A 27,321-nucleotide genomic window follows, 5' to 3' on the forward strand; every position below is an offset into this window, starting at 1 on the left:
CACATTTCATAACACCTTCTAGCGCAGGAAAGACCATCGCCTTGTCGAAGTCCTTTGCGAGTTTCAAACGAGTCCGATAACGCACCCGATATCTTCACGCAGCACTGTACACCCCAAGCATGCTACAAGTCTAAATCATGGTTTACAGAACCTTCATAAAACCAAAATTGTTATTTGAGACCATCCATCGTAGCCCTGATCAGTCTGGTCAGCTTCCCGGGAAAACCGTTCTCGTCCATAATCTTCCATAGCTCTTCACGGTCAATAGTATCATGGGTGGCCTTGAAATCGATGAATAGGTGGTGTGTAGGGACTTAATATTCACGAAACTTTTGGAGGATCTGCCGCAACGTAAAGATTGGGTCCGTTGTCGATCGCCCGTCCCAAAAACCGGTTTGATAACTTCCCACAAATCTGCTTGCTAGCGGCGATAAACGGCGAAAGATGATCTGGGAAAGCTCTTTGTAGGCCGCGTTAAGAATAGTGATCGCTGGATAGTTCTCACATTCTAGTGTGTCGCCTTTTTTATATACTGGGCATATTACTCCTTCTTTCCACTCCTCCGGTAGCTGTTCTGTATCCCAGATCCTGACTTTTAGTCGGTGCAAACAAGTGGCCAACTTATCCGGGCCCTTATATGATAAGTTCCGCTCGGATAGCATCTTTCCCAGCTGCTTTGTTGTTCTTAAGCTGTCGGATAGCATCCTTAACTTCACCTATCGTGGGAGCTGGAATGCCCCCCTCATCCACTGTACCGACGAAGCCATTCCTCCTGCCGCCTTGGTCCTCCGCCTCTGCCCCGTTCAGATGTTCATCGTAGGGCTGCTTCCACCTTTCAATCACCTCACGTTCATCCGTTAAGTAACCCCTTCCTTATCCCGACACATTTCGGCTCGCGGAACAAAGCCTTGGTGGGATGTGTTGAGTTTCTTGTAAAACTTGCGTGTTTCTTCAGAACGATACAACTGCTCCATTTCTTCGCACTCCAGCTCTTCCAGGCGGCGCTTCTTATTCCAGAAAATATGGGTTTGCTGTCTTCGCTTCTGTTTATATCGCTCCACATTATGACAGTTTCCTTGCTGCAGCATCGCCGACCGCGCTGCGTTCTTCTCGTCCATAACCGTCTGACACGCTTCGTCGAACCAATCGGTCCGTCGATTCCGTTCCACGAACCCAACGGCGCCTTCAGCAGCACTGTTAATGGCTGCTTTCACGTTGCTCCAGCAGTCCTCAGTTGTGACTTCGGGCAGCTTCAGTCGCTCCAGATTGTACCGTAGCGGGCGTCGGTACCGAATGTTGTTGGCGCACCTTGACCATTAGAAGGTAGTGGTCCGAATCGATATTTGCACCGCAATAGGTCCTGACGTCGATAATGTCTGAGAAGTGCCTTCCGTCGATCAAAACGTGGTCGATTTGCGATTCTGTTTTTTGCGATGATCTCCTGGGAGCCTATGCTGGAAGTAGGTACTACGTATGGCCATGTTCTTAGAGGCGGCGAAATCGATGAGTCTAAGGCCGTTGGCGTTCGTTAGCTGGTGAGCGCTGAACTTTCCTATAACTGGTCTGAATTCCTACTCCTGGCTGACCTGAGCGTTAAGATTTCCGATGACGATTTTGACGTCATGACTTGGGCAGCTGTCGTCTTCTCGTTCCAGCTGCGCGTAAAAAGCGTCTTTATCGTCATCGTCACTTGCTAAGTGAAGGCTGTGTACGTTGATTATGCTGACATTGAAGAAACGGCCTTTGATCCTCAACTTGCACATTCTGCTATCAATTGGCCACCACCCAATCACGCGCTTCTGCATTTCACCCATCACGATGAAAGCCCAGCTCATGTGTATTGCCGCTGCTCTGGTAGATGGTATAACCATCCCTATACGTATGTACCGACGATCTCTTCCAGCAAACCTCCTGCAGCGCTACGATGTCAAACTTGCGGACCCTCAGTAATGGAAAGAATGCGGGTACTTCCCAAGAAATTGAGAGATTTGCAGTTCAATGTTCCGAGTTTTCAATCGTTAGTCCATTTCCGTTGCTTGGGTCTATGCCGATTGTTCCGGTCCGTATTTACATTGCTTGCTTCCAGAACTTTTGTTTTTCTACGGCTGGCTTGTAGGGCCTGCACCAATCCCCGTTGTCTCGCCGGGGGACCACCGTGCACAGCACTGTTTAGAGCCCCACGCTGGCATAAGGACGTTGGTCAGCCGCTCCTAACATGGAGAACAGACGCCGTTTTGAGCCGCACCTCCATGGTGAACAGACACTCGAAGACTGAACTCTCCGGAGAGCATACGACCAAGGTCCCACCGGGGTTGGTTACCCGATCTTCCCTATGGTTACTCGTACCCCAGCCGGCACCGCAGGGAGGTAGGGTTAGGAGCTACTGGACAAGAGGCTAAGGACCGCTACTGGGGTCTATTTTATACCTGCAGATATGCGAAGTATCAATGGTACCGGCTACACACTTAGAAATACCTTATTTTACACGTGATGGAATCCATCTTTGACATAAAGGATAAGACTTGACTAGAAACTATTCTGAAGATCTCTAATTGTTAAATTGGACCAATCATGCCTCTAAGATTTTCTTTGAGATAGTAGGTTGGTCAGGAATTATTCCAAAAACCATTAATTGATCAATATTTTGGCCATTCTTCTGATTGATCAGTTATTATTTTGCTGATTTTTAATTGTTGAATAACTCAAATCATGCCTCTAAGATATTCTTGCAAGAAATTCGGTTGATCAGGACCTTCAATTGATCAAATACCTGCATAATGTTCTCTGGGTATTTTAACACTTAATTTGGTTGACTAGTTTTTATTCTGCAGATGTTTTATTGGTCAATAAATCAAATCATACATCTACGATATCCTTGCACCAAAGTCAGACTATCAGGAAAACTCGACCAACAATTGGAGAATACCCAGGGAACAATATGCTGGTATTGGATCATTTGAAGGCCGTCAAAATATTACCTTGCCAACCGATTTTCTTGCAAGACTAACTCAGTGAATTGATTTATTTTATTGAACTATTTAAAATTTTCAGAATAACTACTAATCAATCAGAAGGATTTCCAAAGCACCCTTAAAATATTATTCAGCTATTTGATCTATTAAAAGTCTTAAGAATAATTCCTAATCAACCGAATGTCTTGCAAAAATATCTAAGAGGCATGAGTTGATCAATAGAACAATTAGAGCTCTCCAGAATAATTACTTATCAACCAGAAGAATACCCGAAATATCGAGAGGTCATTATGCAGCTATTTAACTTTGTATGCCACTTTCTCGCAAAGCGTAGGCCACCACGCAACCAAAAGCACCATGGGATAGGGAAAACTTTACCACTGCTTTACAAGGGTGGCCTTCGGTTTATGAGGAAAGGGCTAACAAAGTTTTGTTAAGCAAAGCTACTAGGCCATTTTCAATTGTTGGTCGAGATTTCCTGATAATCCGACTTTTGTGCAAGGATATCAAAAAGGCGTGATTTGATTTACTGAACAATTTAAACACTGCAGAAAATAACATTTCAAACCAGAAGAGTTGCCATAAGACCCAGAGAGTATTATGCATGTGTTCCATTTACTGAAGGTCTGTGGAAGCAGCGCCGGTGGTGTAGTGAGTGCCTCTCACTCCAAAAGGCCTGGGTTCAATCCCAGTCAGCGCCGCCGGGATTTTCTGAGGCATAACATCTCTGATCACGTCTTCCTTCGGAAGGGAAGTAAAGCCGTTGGTCCCCGGTTCAGGAGTTGATGGGTCGAAGGATAGGGTTCAGGAGTGGGAGCTGCCTCTCTGGCCTCGGTAGCATTGATGCTCAGCACGGAAAACAAGATCGACGGTAAACAAATAAAAACAAAATTAAGAAAGTCTTTGGAATAATTTCTTATGAACCGACTTTCTTATAAGAATGTCAAAGAGGCGTGATTTGATCTATTGAACTATTATAAATCTTCAGAATAATTACTAGTCAACCAGAAGAATTGTTAAAATACTGTGAGAATATTTTGCAGGTATTTGGTCAGTTGAAGGTTTTTGGAATAGTTTCTGCTAATCCAACTTTCGTGCAAGAATATCTTAAAGGCAGGATATGATTTATTGAGCAATTGTAAATCTTAATAAATATTACTAATCAATCAGAAGAATTGCCGAAGTATCAAGGGAACATTATTCAGGTATTTGATTAATTTCCGGGTTTTCGAACACACTAAGTTCATTTTACCGAAATTTTACCGAAATCTCAACAGCTGAACGCAGAATAAATTTTGAACATAATCGAAGCACTTTTGAAAATGAGAAGTACCTTTTCACGTGGAATTGCTTTAATATACTGTAAGGTGTATTTGACCCTGAATCCCCATGAAGAATTCACATTTTCCCATCGAGACCAAGTTAACTCGTAACTTTCTAACCCAGAGTCATCATTTCATTTGCGATTTCAGTGTATCATTGACAAACTTCAACCCCATTAGAATCACATCTCCAAAAATGCGATTGACTCAAGAGCAGTTCCAGGCTAAATAGCAAATACAATTGATTTCAACTCGACCTTCACCGATTCACATAAAACTTTTCAAAATTGTTTGCTAAGGGTAATCATACCCCGTAACGTGGGTAGTTCACCTTTTCGTGGTATGTTACGGGATCTAAGATCTACCACCGATTCCTAGTCTCGACTACTTTAAACTAGGGGAACAGGATTTTTCAGTAATCAAAGGAACACATCTTAAACCTTGTTACTTTTTATGCCTTGATGATAGTGACAAGAGTCGGCTTTGTCCACCGAGGATGATCTTGAAACAAGGAAAACTTTAGTAAGTTAGTCTTCATCTATGTGATTCCAAACCTTTTATTCGTTGTTCTCTAGTATGAAGTGGTTAACCCTAGTCTTCTGATGCATGATCATTATCCGTGCTATCCCTTAATTGTGTTTCTAATGAATCCAATTTTAACTGACAAAGCGGTGCACATTTGGAGGGTGTTCCAACACTCTGAGGGGTATAAATAGAGGAATCTTTCAATTACAGTCGGATCCTTGCAATAAATTCAAGAATTATAACTGTAAAAAAAAATCGAATACTTCATCATTTCTCAATACTGATAGAGAGTAATACGATATGCATTAAACTAAGGACGCGGGATTAACACAATAGATCAAATTGCTGGTCACAGTGGTGTTAGGTTCCAAACAGAGGAAAAACAAATTGCAATAATTCACATTTGTCCTGAAATCTATCCATTTTGAATTTAAATGCCGTATTTGACATGTTTCAATAAGTGTTAGGACAAATGTTACTTCTGATCAAAATGATGCCGTAGTTAAAATTTTAGAGAAAAATAAAGTCTTTATTTAAAATTAAACGGTATTTTTTTCAAAATTCCCTTTTGAGTAAACATTGCAAAAAAGTCTTGAAAACTAAAATTTCTCGAAATTTTCGTTTGCATTTTCCGTAATTAAAAAAAAATGATCATGATTTTTTTTTTATTGAAAATTATGGACACATGAAAATTGACAAAAATCAAACAACAACAACCATGTATAATTTTTGAGCAGAAACTGGGTAAAAATTACACAAAATTGCATCAAATATTTTAAGATTTCTGTAAATTTTAATAAGTTCAACTTTTTTCAATATTTAAAGAGGGTTCTATAACATTTCTCAAAAAAACCATTCCCCCGAAAACCATTCCCCAGAAAACCATTCCCCAGAAAACCATTCCCCTGAAAAGCATTCCCCGGAATGTACCATTCCTCAGAAAAGTATGCCATGTATTAGATTGACTAATTTTGTTTATTATAGTCACTCCTGGAATCTTCTTTCGCGTATATAAAAAGAATAGAAAAACTTCTTAATGGATCAAGGCGTTTTCCTTTCTTTGAAAATATAAGAAAAGGAAATAATTAATTTTTTGGATATAGGGTAAATGTCGGCTTCGGCACCTATTGACTGTTTTCGGCAACCAAAATTTAAACGTTAATTTCACTATGTTTTACCATCAACACACTTCCCTGAATGTATCCAAATGATTCTTTAGTCTTTCAGCTTCAATCTGATTATATTTGTAGAACCGAGCATTGAAACAAACAGCAGATGAATTGAAACAAACAGACACGTCATATATGTGCGTGACGCTGTGAAAATGCTAATAGAAGTGCGGACGCTGCTTAGATTGACGAGAATACGTAAATTCCCCTACGATAAAGAAGGGAATATTCCCTTCTTTTAATTTATGAACGAGAACATGATTAATTCGTTAAATGTATAATAAATATGGGAATATTCTGTTCTTTGAAAATTTAAGAAAAGGAAATCATTACATCTTTGGATAAACGATAAAGAATGGAATATTCCCTACTTTAAATATGTAAATAATATGAAAAATAAGGAAATATTCCCTTCTTTGAAAATATAACAAAAAGAAAGAATTAATTATTTGAATGTAAGATAAAGAAGGGAATATTCCTTTCTTTGAATATATAGAAGAGAACATTATTAATTCGTTAAATATATGCTAAAGAAGGGAATATTGCTTTCTTCGAAAATGTAAGAAAAGGAAATAATTAATTCTTTAGATAAACGATAAAGAAGGGAATATTCCTTTCTTTGAATTTATAATAGAGAAAATAATTAATTCTTTGGATGTATGATAAAGAAGGGTATTTTCCCTTCTTTTAAAATATAGAGAAAATATATAATCAATAGCTTTTTGCAAGGGATTCGGGGTAATGACCATTTGGGATAATAACGAGTGGAATAATGTTATGAATTTGTAATCGGTAGTTCAACGTTTCATGCACCGATTTTTTAATCCATCACGAGAAATTCTTCAACTCTGGTCGAACAATTCTTCGATAAGGTTTAACAGTTTCCGACTGGTTGAATTGGATTGCATAATAGACCTTTTGACTTATTAAATGATGAACGAAGTGCTCGAAAACTTGAAGGTTGTCATTTTATAAAGAGCTAAAAAATGGTTTGAAATTGATAAATACATACACTCAAAATAAACTACACGTTGAAGCTACGTGAAATATCACGTAAGCTCTCAATTTTCCTCACTCTCAGTTTTACGTAACTCACGTAGAATTTATGTAATGTCCCTAGAGTTTCTTTTTAACACACCTACATAATCAATGAAATGTACGTGATTTTCACATAACACTGAATCTATGTGCGTTTCACGTAAAGCTTATGTGATTTCCACATCTAAAAAAAAGAGTGGTACGTACACTCAGAGCGGTGCAAATCTTGGCAGCATCATGATGTGCTTTTGTTCGGTATTCGGTAGTGGCAATATGTAAGTATAACATTATGGATTATTGTATTCTCTTAAAAAAAACTGTCTGTTTCATCGTGCTCAACAGAATGATTTCAAGCTGTCCAGCTTACTCTATGAAAAAAAGTATCTCGGCTTATCGGCTTATGCGTATCGAATATTTAAAACAAATCTGATGTGGTGTATTTAGAATATTTATGTATATATTAATAGAAATATTATTCAATTATACAACTATGAATACAGTAAAGATTGTATCTACATATTAAAAAACATATTGTATAAAAAGTGTAAAAATATTGAAACTAGAATCCTCCAATGAATGTCACCGACCAAATCATGTAACTTCTATGTGATAATCCTGTGACGGTTAAGCTTCATGAAATGAGTACCTCTACATGCGAATCACGTAGCTTTTATGTGAAAAGTACGATGGAAAAAATCTACGTAAGTTTTCACGTAGCATTTACCTTAAAATTATTGTAAGTGTTGTTCTATAAAAGTAAACATAGTGTATTATCAATAGTAAAAATAAGAAAAGATAAAATTACTAATTTCATCATCTTTTCTGGGGAATGGTACATTCTGGGGAATGGTACATTTTGGGGAATGTTTTTCTGGGGAATGGTGCATTCTGGGAAATGGTTTTCTGGGGAATGGTTTTCTGGGGAATGGTTTTCTGGGGAATGGTTTTCTGGGGAATGATATAGAACCTTTAAAGAGTATGCATTTTTCTTGAGCCATTTTTTATTTATTATAAAATATGACCAAGAACATTTTGAGATATTACAGATCTTAAAACTCTCTCAGATTTTAAAATTTACTGTGTATTTATCTACAACTTTGTCTCAGACGTCATTTCGATCCCAAGTGACGTTCTCATGCTATAATTTATTGAGAAAAGGGAAAGACGTCATTGTTAAAATTTGTACAAAATCCAAAATTGCTGAACTTCAGGACAAATATGAATGGGTGCCTACAACAAACAATTATGCAAAGTTTCATACAAATCGAAAAAGGTCGAGCCTGATCGAGAAATCGAATTACTCTCAATCGGAATGTTGTGGAACTGCTCTCAAGCTATCTGATACAAATAAATATACAAAGCTAGCTATGCGTTTTCTCAATGAACTCAAACGACTGGTTTTTATCGCATGAACGTGACATCCTTGCGCAATGATGTAAAGTACCTACCTAGCAGAATAGTGAAAATCAAAAATGTGCATACAGCAAAAAAGGCGAATCGTTAAATCGTTAAATCAAAAAAACACACCGAAACTCGAAGCAAAGAAAGCGAAACCAATTCCAGTTCCCACGAAACTCGACGTAAGCATCATCCTGCGTGTTAGCGAGAAGAAAGAGAGCGTGTTTGTTTCACAATCAAATGAAAGTCACGTGGTTATCGGTAAATATCAAAAAGAATTTATTTCAGTCGTCCTTGTTAATCCTTAAAAGCAAAAGCGATCCTTGAAATACCCGTTGAACTTTTTTTTTGCATCAAAGCATCTCTGGTGAATTATTCCTGCATTGTTTTAGCGTTGAAGTGGGGGGAAATTTTGGCTAGCTTAAGATCTCTGAGTAAGCGTGATATTGAATCCGTAATGGTTGAGCTCGTGGATGACTTACTGATTGTTGCGTTGGTTTGTATATGATCGGAGGGGTGATTAAAAGTGATGTTGGCTTCTTATTGAACTTATCATTTATTCTTTATTTCGCAGCTTCAAGCAAGTGGTATGATTTTGGTTTTATTTATGTTAATGAATCTGAATATCTGATGGCGGTTCGGCTTCCTGCTATCAAACGATGTTGTCCTGAGCTTATTTCTATTTTTTTATTATCTTTTATTGGTAAGTAGTTTTATTAGTAATAGTACGCTAGATTAAATTTTTCTCTGTAGCTTCGGTGACGCTGAAACACACGGGCTGCTGCAAAGCTTAACCTACAAATCGTAAAGATTGGAAAAAGCATCAGATGGTGAACGGATCTCAGGCTGTTGCTAGAAACCTATACAAACCAGGAAGACAGGGGTAAAGCAATTCGGAGAAGATAAGCATTTTAGGCAAAGCAAAAAACAGATCGCAACGGGATTATAAAAGTACGAATGGACTAGGGACAGGTGCGAGGTGTTCGAATTCAGGGCGTGCGGCAGCGGTTATTACCTCGTCGGTGGTGCGATCAACGGCAATAGTTTACGAATCGATTTGGAACGCATTAGTTCGTACTGCTTGGTGTACTTGGTGTAGCTCATTCTATGGTTTCGTAGTTTCGATTAATACGTCCAAGCATAATTGTACCAAACACATTCAAACAAGTTTTTTTGGTTGCTTTAAATAAATAATAATTTAGTTGTCTATGACAAAAGTGACGCTTGTTTGTATCTGTCTCCGAGAACTGACATTGACATTAGTTTGTCGTATATATAAATGCTGGTTTGCTGTAATATACGGAATGTGTCCATAACTGTATAATAACGGGTATGAAAAAATGAGAATGATTTCAATACCGTCCAGCGCTCTTGTGCGAGAATCGCGACTAAGTTGCATCGTACGCGTGATCAGAGCCCCTTCTCCAATATTCATTGACGTTTTTGTTATGTTTTTAATAAAAAAAATACTGAATTCGTTGAAGAAAAAATGTTTTTTTTTTACTAGCTGACTGAAAAAATTCTAATTTTTTATTAAACACCCTTTGCTATTCTTGTTTAGGTAGTGGGCAGCAGCAACATTATAACTGAATTTGAACTTATATTTGAAAACTTTAATGATTGCCAGCATCGAAGGCGGGACGTATCATTTGGCTTATCTTTCTTCTAAAAATTCATAAATTCCTGTGTCATTTATGAGGGCTCCTAGTGTTGACAGTTTAGTAAACATTCTGAAAACCTCTGTTCTCCAAAGAATTTAAGAGACTGACATTTGGAGAACTTCTGTTAATATGTAGAAACCTCTACAGAACATCTAGAGAAGTTCAGAGAGCACCTAAACAAGTTCAGGAAATATCTAGTGAAGTCACTGAACATCTAGACAAGTGAAGCACAGACAAACAGATATAACTTTCACCATCACATTATTCGTACATTAAGTTTTAGTTGGGAATGTGCTTGCATGTGTCATGGTGGCACCACTAAAGCGTTAAGCAAGCCACTACATTCCGAACTTATCAGTGATGCCAGTTCTTTTTCAGGTCAATTTAGTATATTTCAGCTCTTGATAATGATAAGGGACCAAGGCATCCCACTGGAGACATATACGGTAATGACCCGATTTTGCCAACATCTTATTGGACCAAAGAGTAGAGGTAACACCCATCTTGAAGATGCATAGGAATGATTTGGAATAACGATTTTATGAAATTAGTCTAATGCACGGAGGGGTTGATAAAATCGGGTCATTTCTTTACCACATACTAATCTGACGAATACAGGAAAAAAATAATGTTGAATATTTCACCCCAACAGTCGACTGGTCATTCCGCTTGTTGTGTAATATTACGCTGTACGATGTACACATAATTTGCGAACAAATCATTTTAATGAGTGTAATACTGTATCTACTTTTAGTAACTGGTATTTAATATATCATGAATATCATTGATTGATACATATTGTTTGCTTTGTACACATTAAGGTGATGAGCGGTGGTAGAAAAGGCACGCATTAGTGATGCATTACCATGTTTAAAAACATGTTTCCAGCCAAAAAAATCACACTTCTCCGGAACATCTAGGCGGGACTTGTCGACGAAAAACTCTAGGCCGGGGATCTGCTTGGCACCAGCTTCAATGTACGTCTCATCACCCATTACGATGCAATTCGGCTGCACCAACTAATCGTGGTACAGCTTCCAGGCGCGGGATTTGGCCACCGTATTCTGTTTATCGATTCGGTAAGGCGCCTTCCTTACCTTGAAGATATGAAGTCCGGCCCGCTTCATTGTCTGCTGGACGAACCAGACGGAAGCATTGACCTTCTTAGCCACGTCCCGAATCGAAAGGTTCGGATTGCGCTTGAAGGAATCCCTCACCTTTCTTGCGTTCACGGGGTCGGTCGTCTTCGCTTTTCTTCCACTGCCAGCTCGCCGCTGGGTCGTCTGAGTCTCCTTGAACGATTTTACCACACAGGACACGGTCGAATGGTCGATTCCAAACTGTTTCGCGTTCCACCTGTGGGACTGGCCTGGATTTTTCTCGACCGTTCCCATAATTTTTTGGTGAAGCACTTCTTGCTTGCAGCCATCTCGATAACCACTTGACAGATTGTAACGAGATTTTGCACATGTAAACATTACACTCTTAACTAGTTTTACTCAACATTTCATTAAATTGTACCCATGCATTAAAAAGTTATACACAAATGAAAGTGTTACATTTTTTTCGAGTACAATTTTTATTCTGTGCGATTCATGGAGTATTCAAGGAATATTCTATGCTGATCAAAAAGCTTCAAGATTAGTGCATAGACCATCTAAAGAGATTAATTGTAAATCTAGAAAAGTCCTGTTATCATCATATAAAGCTCAGAGAGTATCTACAGAAATTAAGGGATTATCTTGAGAATTTGAAGTGATTCCCTGCAACGTCCACAGCTGGTCGCCGTGACCTGCACCAAAACATTTTCCCTCTTCGAATTCCATACTTCGCATAACTTCGCATAATTGTTCACTGGGGACAATGAACCAAATTTGTGTCGGAATTCAGGCATTTTGACTCACACCTTATTTGTTTAAATTACCTGTTCCATATTTTTCAATAAATCAGAGCACGAAAACGACTAATCTAATCGACATGATGCTTAAAACAAAGTTGTAGGAAACTGAATAGCCTTTACCGGAAAAAAAAATCCACACTGAAAAAAATCACAAATTTTCGTCAAGAAATGAAAAAAAAAAATTTGATGATGAACTTTGAAAGTTTTTGAAACATAAGTTTATTTTAAGGTTATCAACACTTCTAGTTTTTCTTGAATGAACACAAGCAACACTTCAAATTGACCAAAATTGTTTTCTATGAACAAATCACATAAATATTGTGTGGAAAAAAATCAAAATTTTACTTTTTTTTTCATGATTTTGGTCAATCTTGAAATATCCGTTGTGTTCACTTCTGAAAAGTTAACTTTTTTTATAAGCTTCAAAAGAAACATCAGATTAATAATCTTAAAAAAAGGGCTATTTTTGTTATTAATGTTTCAAACAGATTTTAAATTTTATTTTAGAGAAAAAATATGTGTTTTTTTATATTATTGGCACAAATTGAGGATTTTTTCAGTATGTAGTTATTGCAGACGTTATTTAGATAAGATGAGCGCTTTTCGTGCTGTATTGAGAACTATCTAAGTCGAAATGGTTGAATTCTGACAATAACTTGGTTCATCCCCTAGCGAAAATTCATGAAATTCTGAGAGGTAAAATTTAAAAAAAAAATATTTATTATTTCGCTATTTGGCCTGGAACTGCTCAATTGAATTGTTTGTAGTAAAAGCCAAGATTAACACTTTTGAAATTTCTAAGTGATAATGAGATCCATCTTCGACAGAGATTCACCTTATTTCTAGAGAACTTCCGGTAGCCTTTTGAAAACTTCAGATATCATCTAGAGAACTTCAAAGAACATCTAGGGAAGCTAAGACGGAATGATTTCAGGAATATCAAGAGAAATTCATGGAACATGCAGAAGATACCATGGAACATGCAACTGCATGGTTCATCTAGACATGTTCAGAGAGTATCCTGTGATATTAACGCCGGCCAGCCTTCAACTTAAGTTGAGGGTTTGTAAATTGAGAGCTATCTAAGTCTGTACCATTTTTACATTAGTATAATTGAGTGGCAAGTACAATCTTACTCTACGCCCAGGGAAGTCTAGACATTTTTCAACCCGAAAAAATTCTACATTCCGGATCCGGAATCGAACCCAGTCATCAATCAGAATGGTCTTGCTTTATAGCTGCTCCTTTCCCAAATGAGCTCAGAGAGGCCCTTTAGAACATCTAGAGAGGATCACTTAACATCTACAGAAGATCAGTTCTAGCGAAGCTCAGTCACCTTAAAAACTTTGTCGATTACAACAATTTCCTGGATGGCCAGAATGTCATGATATAGCCCATACAGGAACTTCATATGCACTTTTGTGTTGCGTAGTGAGAAAATTATGTCCACCAACCAAATGGACTTTATTCCCTGAACAAGTTTTCCAATGACAGCAACTTTCTAGGATGTCGCAGCACTAATTGCCCTGTACCTTGTGATCATATTTTGTCCAAAGGAATTTTAACCAATTTTGGGTATTCATTCCTGTCTGTGATATTGCACATTGATGATCTTTTAGACTTGCCTAAGATGTAATGAGATGATAAAATTTCTCAAGATATTCTGTAGTCCGTTTTCACAATCGCTTTGTAATTGTCCTGGAAGCAATCTGAAATTGTAATAAATTACCAGTGGGCATATAGTCCACCAAATTCTCCTGGGATTTTCAGCTGACGGCAATCTGTATCTACTAATTAGTTCTAGTTCGTTGGTGAACAGCTGGACAATGCGTACCATTGGTACTTCACGTACCTGCATGTATAAAAGTATACTTCAATGTAGTCCTTAGCCTCTTGTCCAGTAACTCCTTTCCGCTGTGCCGGCCTATCACAATGACAATCATCAAACAGCTGATGGTAGTAACGCTTGGTACATTCCTATCTAAGTGCTTGTTGAAGCTCTCTCCATGAGCATCCACGAAGTTGACGAAATAAGTAAAAAGCAACTGGTGAAAGTCGCCTCGGCGGTGATCCATCGCCGATCTGGTCATTCCCGACAATCACGACACTCATCTGTGCTCGCTTTGAAGCAGTTGTTGCTTCACTTGCTTATGTGAGTGTGTTGGTGCCTGAGCCCGACGGCTTCCGTTTGATTTTTCTAGCTTGGCTTTGTTTTCATTTTGTGCTGTCGTTTCGCTTTTGCTCACCATCGTACTGCAGAAGACTTTGGGCTTTTCATCATCAGTAGTGAGTGTTACGTTTTACCTGTGAGCAGCAGGCTTGCTGAAACTCCTCAAACTCACTGAAGGTTTTAAAACACTCATGTCCTCTAGTGAGTGGCGGCAGGAATATGGAAGAAGTAAACAAAAACTCCTCGAGAGAGAGGGAGAGTGAACTTCAGCGAGAGGATGATTTGACGTGAGGGGCGCTTTTCGAGACTCCGGATGACTTTTTTGTTCGACGCAAGAAGCTCAGAGTTCACCCAGAGTGAGAGTAAGAGCGTGTGATTGAAAACATGAACATGAATGGCAGCAAACCTCACTCTCATTTTATCCCCCTTCGCTCACAAGCTCTAAAGTTCAGTGGAATGATTGGCAGTAGGCATTCTACTCCTCAGAAAAATGATACACTCGGCTCATTTCAAACTCGCGAGTGAGGCCCCATCAAGCCTGGTGAGCAGTGACAATTACTGGTGATAGTTGTTTGCCATGGCTCTTACATCTCACTGCGTCACAAAACGTGCTGTCAGCGATGGTCGGTTGATGCGTTGACGAGTGTCTGTCCCGTGAGTGACATGATATTTTGCATCACTGGGTACGAGCACCCATAGGAAAGATCGGGAACAAACCCCGGTGGGCCCGTGGTCGTATGTTGACAGAGATGGGGATCTCCTCTCTCTGGAGGTGGCAGCGTCTGTTCTCCATGTTATGGGGCGGCTCAAAACAGCGTCTGTTCCCCGTGTTAGGGGCGGCTAATCTTCATCCTCTTGCCAACGAGGGAATCTAAACAGAACTATATCCTCCTGCGAGACAAGGGTTAGGGAAAGGCTCAACAAGCCGTCCTTAAATACAATCGTTGCAACTATTAGAGAAGGAATTACGGATTGCAACAATCGGCAAAGACCTAGTCGACGTGGTCGTTTTCCAAGTAACAATTGTATGAGGCTGCTGTCCCAAGTAACAATTTTGATATTATAAGCGTTCTGTAGACCATTCTCTAGATTTAAACCCTGGATCAAACTTGCAATGCTCCTTGTATGTAGACCATGCTTAAGACTTGTAGAATGCTATAAAACTTCGATGAAACTTACAATGTATGCTTGGGATTGCTTCCCGGGTTATGATAGGTTAAAATTGCGAGGCTGGCGACGTACAGCCATGGATCAAGTGAAGTGAAGACGACTTCTGTGTATAGCATAAGACATACCCAGGCATGGTTATATCAGTAAGTTCTCTGGATTGCTCCTGGAAATTATCGGAAATGTCTTGGAGAATTTCCTGAAGTTCCTTGCAATTTAACCTGGAATTGCTCTAAATTTTACCTGTAGACCCAGTAGAATCAGTTGCTCTCATGGGTATATGATCTACATCAATGGTCTTTATCAAGCAATGATTATTAATGAAACAATTAGCAGCCAGAGCACACACAATTATTTGCTTTGCAATATCTTCGAAATTTGGAGTAGAATCCTGTTTCACTCTAATATAATCTATATTAAAAGTGTTCAAACGAAAGAACGGAAAACCTCCCATGAATAGGAATGGCACGGATAAATTTGAAGGATTCACAGTTCTTGCCATGTCAAATTGTGACAACCAACCCGATCAATTTACCACACCCTTGTAATGCTTCCGCAACGTTCCGGAATTCGAATCACCCGCAGTGGAAAAGGTTACAAAAATTAAATCCATACAAAATTTGACAAACCATAAATACAGCAAAGCAGGACGCGGCACAAGTTTGGGGTTGCATCTTGGACGAGTACAATTCACGCACACACCACTTTCATTGCGCAAGCGACGGACGGACGGACAAAGGGACGTCACATTTCTACATAATGCCTAGTAGGAATCGATGGGTGGTAGTTCGATGGTCCAAAAGAGTTCCCAAAAAATAGAAAATGAAAACGGCACATCTATGAGATCGATCGACTTGAACACCACAACTGCAAAACTGACACTACATATCAAAAACTAAAAAAAAAAACTCGCGGACAATCCTACACCTGTGATTGTGAGTATTTTTTTTTTAAAGTGCAAAATGAATCTCTAAATATGATGCTTGTTATAAATGCTGTTGAACCCGATGCGGATGTTACTGGTGAATGAATTATGTAGTTAATGTATTTTTTTTTTTAATTTGTCCAGCTTTTTTCCAATGTGGTAACATAGAACAGTCACAGCACACGGCTCACAAACGTTGAACAGAACGGAAAACGAAATTGTTGTTTGTGTGCTTTGTACCGTTGAGTGTGCCTGGTTCTGGTTGTTGCTAATATACCATAAAACTTGAAAAATTTCGTGTTAGGTCGAAATCGCCAACATTCGATTAGGTGCAATGGTGCAGGAAAGCTTTAGGCGGAAAGCTTTGCGCAACGGCCGTTATTGTTTTTATCAATGCGTGAAAGAAGTGATAGTTGGAAAGTGATTATTCACCTGTCATAACCTCCATGAATTCTGGAAGTAAGTGTGAAGAAGGAAATTAATATTATTAAAAAGATTCCGCTTGAATTTAAGACTAAGATCATACCTTCAAAGTCTACCGTTCCTGAACCGTCAGCGTCAATCTCATCTATAATGTCGTCCAGCTCCTCCTCGGGCACTGCACCGTCTAGTTCCCGCAGGATCTGTTTGAACGAGTCTACTGGAATGAAGCCCTTGGCTGTGAATACAAAGTGTCTGGTTAAAAGCGGCAATAAGGAGAGGTAGTGATTAGTCTGAATAGATTTCTTTTAATAGAAGAAAACTGCACCGCAGTGCATTCTTGGCAAATGCTCAAAACAGAACTGTGTCGCTCTATCATTTAGTAACTGCAGTTGTTTGCAACACTGTACTGTCGCATAGACGATTTGAGCTGTTGTGTAATCACGGATTAGGGCAAAACAGAGATGGACTTATTCCTTTCACTAACCTTCCTTGTCGTACATCATGAACACCTCTCGGAGTTCTTTCCGTAACGCGTCGTAGTCCTCCTCTGGTTCTACGTAATTTGACGCCAGTTGCACGAATTCACTGAACTCCAGCTGGCCAGATTCATCCACGTCGTACTCATCGATAATGTCATCGAGCTCTTCTTCTGACAGTGTTTGGCCGAGCAGTTCCAGAATGGTACCGACAACGTCGGTGGGAATGCTGCCGGTCTTGTCCTTGTCGAATGCATCGAAGGCTTCCTTTAGCACTGTGAAGGGGGAGTAGAAAAAATGAAGATCGGATTAGTTAGTGCAGGTTTGAAGTAGATGGTAGAGTATTCTTTACAATGAACGTTGGATCGTGTACCTTGCTGGATTTTTTGGAGTGGACAGATGATTTGTTTCTTTTGTTCGATATAATATGGCACCAGGGGAATGTTAGATTATCTAAGATTGTTGTATACAAAAATAATGTGGTCACCGGAATACTTTTCAAATAATTGAGTAGCTAATTTCTTGAAATAAATACCTTCTCGCCAACTCAATAAAGCTACAAAATTTACTTATTGAGGATTTGTACGAAAATAAATAGTTTGAAAAAATGTCTTGTTCCCTGCAGTTTGTTGTTATAATTACGAGTACAGCTCTGGCAAGAAATATTATCAGAAGATGCTGTGATTTTTTGTATAAGCCATTTGTTTTATTTGTAAAAGAAATCCATCCACATACGCATTCAATTATTTAAAAAAACGGTCATTTTACGAACTGTTATTAAACAAAATTGACAGTTACAAATGGGATCTAATATCGGAAAATCATCCAATTCTAATTTATTAACATTAACTGATCTTGTCCTTCGTAATAACATTAAGATTTAGTATAGCGGGGTGCGAGCTTTTTCAATCTTATGAGTTGTTAAAATTAGTTAAATTTCGTACTGCTTCTGACAGCACTTACCTCCAGAGGGCAACTTGATTGACTTGAGAATGCATGGCCAAATGCATTTTTAATTAAAAATATCATCAATAGAGCATTTCGTATCGTATTTCACGCTGGATAAATTCCACGCTAACTGACAAATCGATTTTGTTTTTGCCTTTCCGAATTCTTCCAATCTTCACCAAATTGTTCGATAAGGGTAATGAACCAAGTTTGTGTCGAAATTCAGCCATTTTGAATCAAAATGGTGTGCTCGATATTTTTCAATAAACCGTGGCACAAAACTTGCTTATATAATGACGCCTGAGACATAGTTTTAGAAAACAGGTTTGCCTTTTTGGAAAAAAATAAACACTGGGAAAATCACAAATTTTCGTAAAAAAAATGATGAAAAGTTCAAAAACAAAAAAATTCAAGTGTGCTAAATTTTCTTAAATGGATGGATACACGATGGATACTAAAAACTTGACAAAAATCGATAAACATCAACTGTTGATATATATTTTTATTTATTTTTTTCACGCTTTATTTATGGTATTTTTGCAAAGGAAGTGGATTTCTAGTTTAAAATATAAGCATTAAAAAACATTTGTGGAAAAAAGTTAACATTTTTTATAAGCATCAGTTATGTTTTTTTTTTTAATTAACTGATATTTTTTTATCAATCCGATTCGTACTTTCCTCAAAATTGTCCATTGTTTGCTTTCTACTTTCTGAATTCAATTTTAACACTGCCGTACTACAATGGAAGTAGCAACTCTATACTGATATTTGACGATAAGCATCTAAAAATAAGTTTTTTGTCTTATTATGTTCGTCGAAAATTTGTGATTTTTCATTTATTGTGTATTTTTTCCTGGATAGGCAAACCAGTTTTCTACAACTTTGCCCTAGATGTCAATTGCTAAGATGAGCGATTTTCATGATTTATTGAAAAATATCTCAAACGCCATTTTGAAAAATTGGATCAGAGTTAAACTGGCCGAATTCCAGCAGAAGCTTAGCGAACAGTTGGGTGAAGTTTCATGAAGTTCTAAGAGATAAAATCTAAATTTTGTTTATTTTTTCACTATTGGGTCTGACATTGCTAGGAAATGCAGTGCTAAGGTGATTCGCGCTCGACTGTGGAACTTTTGGCCGAGTTCACTATTTCGAGTGTCCAGCTTTAGCCCAATGATCGGTCATCATCACCATAATTCGATTATCACCATCATCACCGTCATCAATAGCCGCATCCAAATAGCAGCAAACGGAATACCTAGCTGATAGGGAAGAGCGCTACTTCGTCGTAATCGCTAATTTCCGTCGTATCGAGCAGGAATCATCTATAATATCAATGATTCCACCGTGCACAAATCAATCATACGTCTGTTCATAAGTTACCATACAAAGCTTATTAGAGCACATTGCATGAATATTTACACTCGTTGTTCTCAAAAACCAAAGAAGTGCTCTTAGCGAATCAATTTGTTTTACCTTCATCCGTAGAACGAAGAAAACTTAAAGGCGTTTCAATGCGCTAAGACGGAATTGAAACCCGTAGAACGAATATGACTAGAGTCAAGAAAGGGTGTTAGATTTCTTACAATAACTCAACTATTTGTGACTTTTTGACAAATCCAACGGTACGTATGGAATTGTAAATACATTTGGAAGTTTCCGTTCAAAAAAGAGAGGTTAATTGTTGGATGTGTGGGATGGAAATTGGATTAAAAACCCTACGTTTATTTACAATCGATGTTTTTTTTTCTCTTTTCGGGACTCAACACCACTGCGACCAGTAATTTTATCTATTGTAGCTTTTGTGCCGTTATCAAATGTTATGCCTGATTTTATCTCGTGGCACATGGCTGTGTCCAGTGCTGTAAATTTTCATATAATTCGATTGAAGATGAACCAATACAACCATTCAATCAATTCTGTGTAAACGAATTCTCACATGACCATAATTTGAAGAGCCCCTTTCTCATTCGAAGCTCATTGTCACTGTCAATTGAGTCACTAAGTATCATTTCAGGCATACCATTTGATAACGGCACAAAAGCATTTGTAAACAAACTTTCTAAGACCCTTTACACGCGAACCAAAGTACGCCCACGCAAACCAACAACATTATCGGATAGGGGCAACTATCACCTATTATGCCTGATTTGATATACGACAATGGAGTATGGAAGAAATCCAGCGAAATGGTCCCGAACAAGTCGACCCGATGTCGGATCAATGTAAGGCTAATTTAAGGTCGATGTCAACCCAATGTCGTGTTGTTGTCGGGTCAATTTTGAGTTTATGACGCTTCAATGTCAGGTCAACATCGGGTTGCGGTTTGATAGAAGTCAGATTGGTGTCGGGTTGGCTTCGCTTTTTTGCCGGAATGTCGACCAGAGCTCCGTTTGTGTGTAGGTTACACTCAATTGAATGATATATAGCGTTTCTCAAATGAGAATGATCCATGCCTTCGTCAAATGACTAAGCAACTGATATCACCGATTCGGAGGAGGTCCCCTTTGATAGCGAATAGCTACTTTTCTCATTTTCATCAAAAATGCTCAAATGATTTTGAGAATTTACAGCACTGGCTGTGTCTCTCTCGCCTGATAGCACCTGAGGAGTGGAAAACGGGTCTAATGATCCTTTAATGACTACAAAGTTTCATTATCTATACTTCCTGCAAATTTTCTCATCTTCCACAAACTTCCAAATTCCATATTTTATGAAAATCCTCTCAATTCTATCTATTGGTCTTCTATTGGTTTTCCCACGACCTCCAAGCTTCTGGAATTACGTTGAACCTTGAATTTTTATAATGATCTGATCAAAACAAAGTTTCCAAAACTTCCAGTAAGTTCCCAAATTAAAACATGCAGTGCTGAAGAGCCTGATAAACTTCTACAATACTCGCTTAGCTTCTATGAAACTCCTTGAACTTCTACAAAGTTTGCTGAGCTTCAACAATTTTGGTTTAATAAAAAATAGACAGCATTTCTATAAAGTTGTTTGGAGTTCTGGGATTTTTTAAGTATTTCGCTTAAATTCTATGAAGTTCTTCAAAATTTTCAGAATGTCTATGGAATTTCCAAATTATATTTTAAGTCCATTAAACTTTTCAGGACACTGAGCTTTCGTGAAGTTCTGTATTGAACCAAATTGCCTTTAGTTCATCGAAGTTTCCCAAACTTTTATAAGGTTCTCAGTTGTATAATGTATTCCCGAATTTCTGCAAAGCACCCCAAGTTCTATTATTCTATTTTCTATGAATTTATACTGTATTAATACGAATATTCTACTTGTAGCATACTTTTTTGTTTGTTCGTGGTTAATTTTAAGAATAATCCCGAATTATTCCATCTGCTGCTATTTTTCCATACGAATTCGAAAAATTGTTCAAAAATCCTTTTACGGAAGTTCTGAGTAGGTCTCCGAATTGAGCATAAATTTCATCTCTAAGAAGATTAAAGAAAAATCACTACACCGGCGGAGTATCTTGATTTTCAAAATTGGCTAAATATCTTTAAAGTGCGCTAATTTCCCACACATTTTTTATGACGCTCTTAAAATTTTTCTGAACTTCAAAAAAACTTGCTAAGATCGACAAAATTATCTGATGTTTCATGTTCAACAGAATCTAACAGAAGCTCTATGAAGTTTAATGAACTTCTACAAACTTTGCTGGGCTAATCATAATTTTCTGAATTACTGCACTTCTAGAATGGTTTCAGAACTTCAATACAATTCAATGAATGTCTACGGGGCCTTCCTTAGCTCAGTCGATAAAGGCACAGCTACAAAGTAATATCATGGCACCATGAAGTGGCTGGGATACATTCCCGGTCCGGTCTAGGAATTTATCGGGTTGGAAAATTTCTCGACTTCCCTGGGCATTAGACTGATGCAAAATTTGAAACAGTTTCAAATCAAGTCCTGATTAGCCTCCCAAAATTTAAACTCATTTGGTAAGAAACTGACTTGGCACAAACTATTCGAAGTTTGTATGGAAATTACCATGGGAAAACCAAAATGTTTGTTCATTGCCTTCCACCCATTTTCCATATTGCTTTTTCGAAAATTTCTGTAACTATTCTTACGGGAAATTTTATAAGCTACAACTTTGCCGTATATTGTTTTTCAGCCAAATGTCAAATTAAATTGTTATTAATTTTTTGAGAGATTGATAATCTCATGGCATGATCATGCAGCTGTTCTGTGGGCAACACTGTATTATGCAGTGTGGCATAGTAGCCATGATATTTGTGCTCTATTCTTCGCACCAGAAACACCAATGTTGCCTGCTGAACAGTTGAATGAGCATCATAAGACATCAGTGACTTGAATCATTAATAATTGTTGTTCCTTACATTTGATTGAAAAATGGTTTCGAACAAAGCTGTAGCTGGGAAAATTTGCTACAATCACTGTTATCATTTTTTAAAGCATGGTGATATGGTGAATTTTTAGATAGATATGAACAAAAACATAAGTTTTCCCATAGTAATTCTCATATAAACTTGAAATGGTTTGTGCCCAGTCAGTTTCTTCCTAAAGTAGTTCAAATTTTGGGAGGCTAAGCAGGACCCAATTTGGAACCGTTTAAGCACTGTGGAGCAAAACTTTCAAATTTTGCATCAGTATACTGGGCATAGAGTATGATTGTATTGCCACATAATAATACTATAGGGTGTCCCAGAATTTCTAAGCACGACTTTAGAACAACCCTGCTTGTTTCAGATGACGTTTGAACAGCTGATTATCACGCTGAATGATTGTTTACATTTCGACCAACGCGCAAACAGAACGCGCAAAAATGGTGTACTCTCTCCAACATTTCTCTGAGTCAGTTAGCGAAATTGGAAGGTGTAAGCATCGAAGCCGTTCGAAAGCCGAACCCTGTTGACCGAAATCTGGACCGAAAAATCGTGTAAGCTCGCAAGGAAAGTGCTTCGATTCGAGACGTAGTTGAATAAGTGGGATCCTCGAAGAGTAACGTCCTGTGGGCCAAGGCAAGAATGGGTCTAAAGACGTATAAGAAGCAGAAGAATCCAAAGCGGAGTGAAAAACAAGCCGTATCCGTCAAACCAATAGCTCGAAAGTTATACGACCAATTGCTGTGCGGAAAATCGGTGTGCTTGATTATGGACAATGAATCATACGTTAAATTTGATTACAAAACTCTTCCTGGTGATCAATACTACACCGTTTGTGATGGCCGAAGTGTTAACGACGCGGATAAGTCGATTTTTACCGAAAAATTCGGAAAAAAGGCTATGGTTTGGCAAACAATTTGTGAGTGTGGTATGCTTTGTGAGTTGGTACAAATTGCTCTTAAGCACAACAGAATTATGAGTCCTGATCAGATACATTATTGTTTCTTCATATTGGTTACATGAAAAAGGCAATTATCAGTCCAACGTGGATGAATCCGAGCTTTTCTTAACTTGAATAAGGGATAAAAAAAAACCTCTAATATGTTAATGTTATGTCAGCGTCTTGCCTTATGAATTCAAACTGTTATTACTGTAACTGTACTTTAACCAGTAATCGTCTATGCGATTTCCGGATCAAAAAACCTTTACTATTTACCTTTAATTTTGTTAATTTGCATAGCCTTTACTTTTGCATTATACACACTTAGTTTTTCAAACTAAACTGGCACTGCCAACCAGCTTGCCAATTATTTTTCTGAGATCAGAAAAATTTCTATAAACTAGCTCAAACTCAGCAAGTTTTCCACTGAGATCCTGCAAAATAAACTGCTGAGCTAGTTGGCGGTGCCAATCTCAGCAAAAAGTACGAAGTGTGTTCTAAGTGCTGGAATTAGGGCGTAACAGCTTTTGCGAACAATCAATTCTCTCGATGATTTCTAGGAATTCAAGGCACGTCCTTGCACACCAGCGTACCGATGTTGATTTCATTTGCGTGGGTGAGTTTCAAATTTCAAAGAATCTTCTAGAGAAGTTATTGTCAACAAAAGCTGCTACGGCCCAATTCCAGCTCTATCTTGATGACGAATTTCGGTGATTTGTTTACGATAAAGAGACGGTGGAAAGAAGGTGCATGGCGTGGAAACTGACTTTAATCGTGAATTTGAACATTTTGGCGATTAAAAAAGTATCCCAATAAAGGAAATGTATAATTGGGATTTTTTTATTTGTTTCTTCTTCTGAGAAATTTATCGCAAGGAATACTTAGTGTTCTGAAATAAAGTTCTTGTAGAATAAAAGATATCAAGCTAATAGATATCCATACATTTTCAGATTGGATCTCACATCCTTATAAATCAAAGTTAAAAATGTAGGTCTCTGCTTGAACTGATAACAATTCGTCCCTTGTCTTGTCATAGGGAAATTCAACCCTGCTCTTTTTCTTCCAGCTTAAATTACTGTTTCAATCTGTTTTTAGGTTTCTATATTTTTGAGCCATGATAACGACAGTGGTAAACTAAATGTTAAATACTGAATAACTGCAAAAGCTAAATGAAATACCTCAAAGAAAAATAAAATAATTAAAAACAAATTTACCCTTTGGAGGATAACATGACAAAATTATGCAAATACCATGGAAATAGCTCCCTCATTTAAATTTTAAACTACACCTCACTTTCCTCTGCAATTTAGCAAACCATGGCCCCCTTAGTAATGGAATAAACTCTTTTGCTTATTACAGCGCTCCTGGTGGATGTTTTGTAAGCTTTTGACATCTATTTGTTGACAACAACAATAACAATAACTGTGTATTTTTTTCAGTTCAGAAAACGATCTTGTTTTGGAGACAGTTGCAATGCAATGGAACCGTAAAAAAAAATCGTGCGCAGTCCCCTGGAAAATCCATCGTGGTCCCCGTCCAAACCGGCTAAAGTTATGAATTTTCCTAGATGACGCGTGCTCAAAACGTACAGGGACACCTTGACGAAGAAGCGGAAGCCTCAAAGTAATCACCGGAGTGGAACCGTCAGCTCCATGGATAGGTCGTGATGTCCATCAAAAGCAACCCAGGTATGTCCGATCGCGATTTGAGTAAAATGTATGGTGCCGACCGTGCAGCGAATTCGCTACGGCAAAACCGCACCAGTAGGCAATCTAATCGATCACTCAAGCAGAATACCGTAGCTAGAACCCGTGCTCGAAAGCTGTATTACGACCTGCTGACCAAGTGCGGTAGGTGAATACTAGACTGATGCAAATTTTGACATTTTCGCTCCACAGTGCTCATATGGTTCAAAATGGGGTTCTGACTAGCCTCCCAAAATTTGAACTCATTCGATAAGAAACTGACATGGCACAAACCATTTGAAGTTTATATGGAAATTACTATGGGAAAACCAAATGTTTTGTTCATATCCATCTAACAATTTACCATATCGCTCTGCATTAAAAAATGATAACTGAGCTCGCAGCAAATTTTTTCAGCTACAACTTTGTCCAAAACCACTTTTCAAAATAATGCATCAAAAGTTATCAATAATTCAAGCCACTAATGTCTTATGATTATGCTCAATCAACTGTTCAGCAGGCAACATTGGTGTTTTTGGCGCTTAGAATACAGTACAAAAATCATGGCTACTATGTCACACTGACTGAAGAATACAGTGTTGCCCACAAAACAGCTGCTTGATCATGCCATAAGATTATCAATCTCTTAAACAATTAATTACTATTTTATTTGACGTTTGGCACAACAATTATATTCTGCTAAGTTGTAGCTGAGAAAATTTTCCATAAGGATAGCTTTTGAATTTTTGAACAGTGCAATATGGAAAAAGGTAAAAAGACAATGAACAAAAAGTTTGGATTTCCCATAGTAATTTCCATATAAACTTCAAATGGTTTGTGCCAAGTCAGTTTCTTATCAAATGAGGAACTCAGGACCCGATTTGAAACCGTTTGAGCACTGTGGAGCGAAAATGTAAAAATTTGCATTAAATAGTCTAGTGCATACTTATGGATGATGAAACCTATGTAAAGGCCGACTTCGGACAGCTTCCAGCAGCATCATTTTACAATGCGAAGGCTCGAGAAGGTGTCCCTGACAGATTCAAATTTGTTTTTGCGGATAAATTCGCAGGCAAGTAATATGCAGCTGCTGGCAAATGTCATTTTCAATGAAAGATCTCACGTGATATTTACAGAGATACTTCTGTCACTATCATTGGATGGGAAAACGATGATAGAGATTTTATTCAAAATCTCATCGAAATTTTTTGTCATGACTGAACGTGACAATGTTGTGATCATCGTAATTACTAGCTCATTTATTGGTGTTAATGTTACTAGTACCGAGAAAAATCTTAATAATATATTCACTCTACCGATTATAGACGTTTGCTTGCTTAAATTCATCTAAATCAGTTGCCTGACGAATAAACTTCTAATATATAAACAAATTGTTTAGCCCGGCCATGCTTTACGCTGTGCTAATATGGTCTAGTTGTTGGATTTTTTTTCTTTATTCAAGAGATTTTTAGCCATAGCCTAGTTCATCTCTACTACCAGGGAAAAAAACTACTTCAAAGGATTCAGATCAAAGTTCTGAACATGATTTTGAAGTTGCCTCCCTGGTACAGTACTACCGAAGTACATAGAATTTCGAATGTTGAGACTTGAGAACAAATGTCTAACAAAATAATTAATAATTTCAAGCAAAAATCGTTGCAATCCTCAATTGCAACGATTAATTCTAATTAAGGCTGGTAATCTACTGTAGTAACTGGAGCACCTAGTATAATTTGAAATGTAATTTATTTTGAATTTGAAACAAATAAAGAGTTAAAAAAATATAAATCAGTTAGAAATATTGATGTCAAAACCACATAAGAATTATTCTCATGAGTGTTTGATCATTGGAAAATGACAAGAAATCCAATGATAGGTAGTTTCATCTCGTGATAGTGAGAGGACCTGTTTTCTCATTGTCACATGACGGCCGTGATATTTACCAGCTCTGGCTGCGGCTAGAAGACAAAGGTTTTTGTCACTGAGAAAACGATGAACTCGGAGTAATATAAGAAACATTTGCGGCATAACTTTGAATATCAGTGGTCCCTCTACGATGTCAATGCCATTTGACATCAGCTGTCCAGTGATATTCAGAATTTTGTAGGTATTGATATTGATGTTTTGCAGAACTGTTTCGAAGTTGTATTTAAATCAAAATATTGTGAATATTTGACATGTAACAGGTAACGCCATTTTTTTTATACCGAAAACACAATCAAAACATTAAGGAACAGTATCGAA

The 27,321-nt window shown here is 37.9% G+C and overlaps 1 protein-coding gene across 5 annotated transcripts in view; it reads right to left on the reverse strand.

The window, feature by feature from the left end:
* The window catches only part of LOC135711180 (troponin C-like), a 35,505-nt gene that overhangs the window by 1,589 nt on the left and 6,595 nt on the right, over window positions 1-27,321 (reverse strand). For 2 of the 5 annotated variants that reach the window (XM_065233956.1, XM_065233960.1), the window contains 3 exons: window positions 17,155-17,421; window positions 16,774-16,905; window positions 16,680-16,700 (listed from right to left, as the gene is read on the reverse strand). In XM_065233956.1, the coding sequence (XP_065090028.1) occupies window positions 16,680-16,700; window positions 16,774-16,905; window positions 17,155-17,421 (420 nt within the window). Of the gene's footprint in view, window positions 1-8,695; window positions 9,285-15,951; window positions 16,086-16,487; window positions 16,701-16,773; window positions 16,906-17,154; window positions 17,422-27,321 lie in introns of those variants that run through there. The other 3 variants (XM_065233957.1, XM_065233959.1, XM_065233958.1) reach the window with 3 other exon arrangements.

Source organism: Ochlerotatus camptorhynchus, unplaced genomic scaffold (genome assembly GCF_037179485.1).
Source record: "Ochlerotatus camptorhynchus isolate MF236.1 unplaced genomic scaffold, CSIRO-AGI_Acam_v1.1 ptg000423l, whole genome shotgun sequence".
Lineage (NCBI taxonomy): Eukaryota > Metazoa > Arthropoda > Insecta > Diptera > Culicidae > Ochlerotatus > Ochlerotatus camptorhynchus.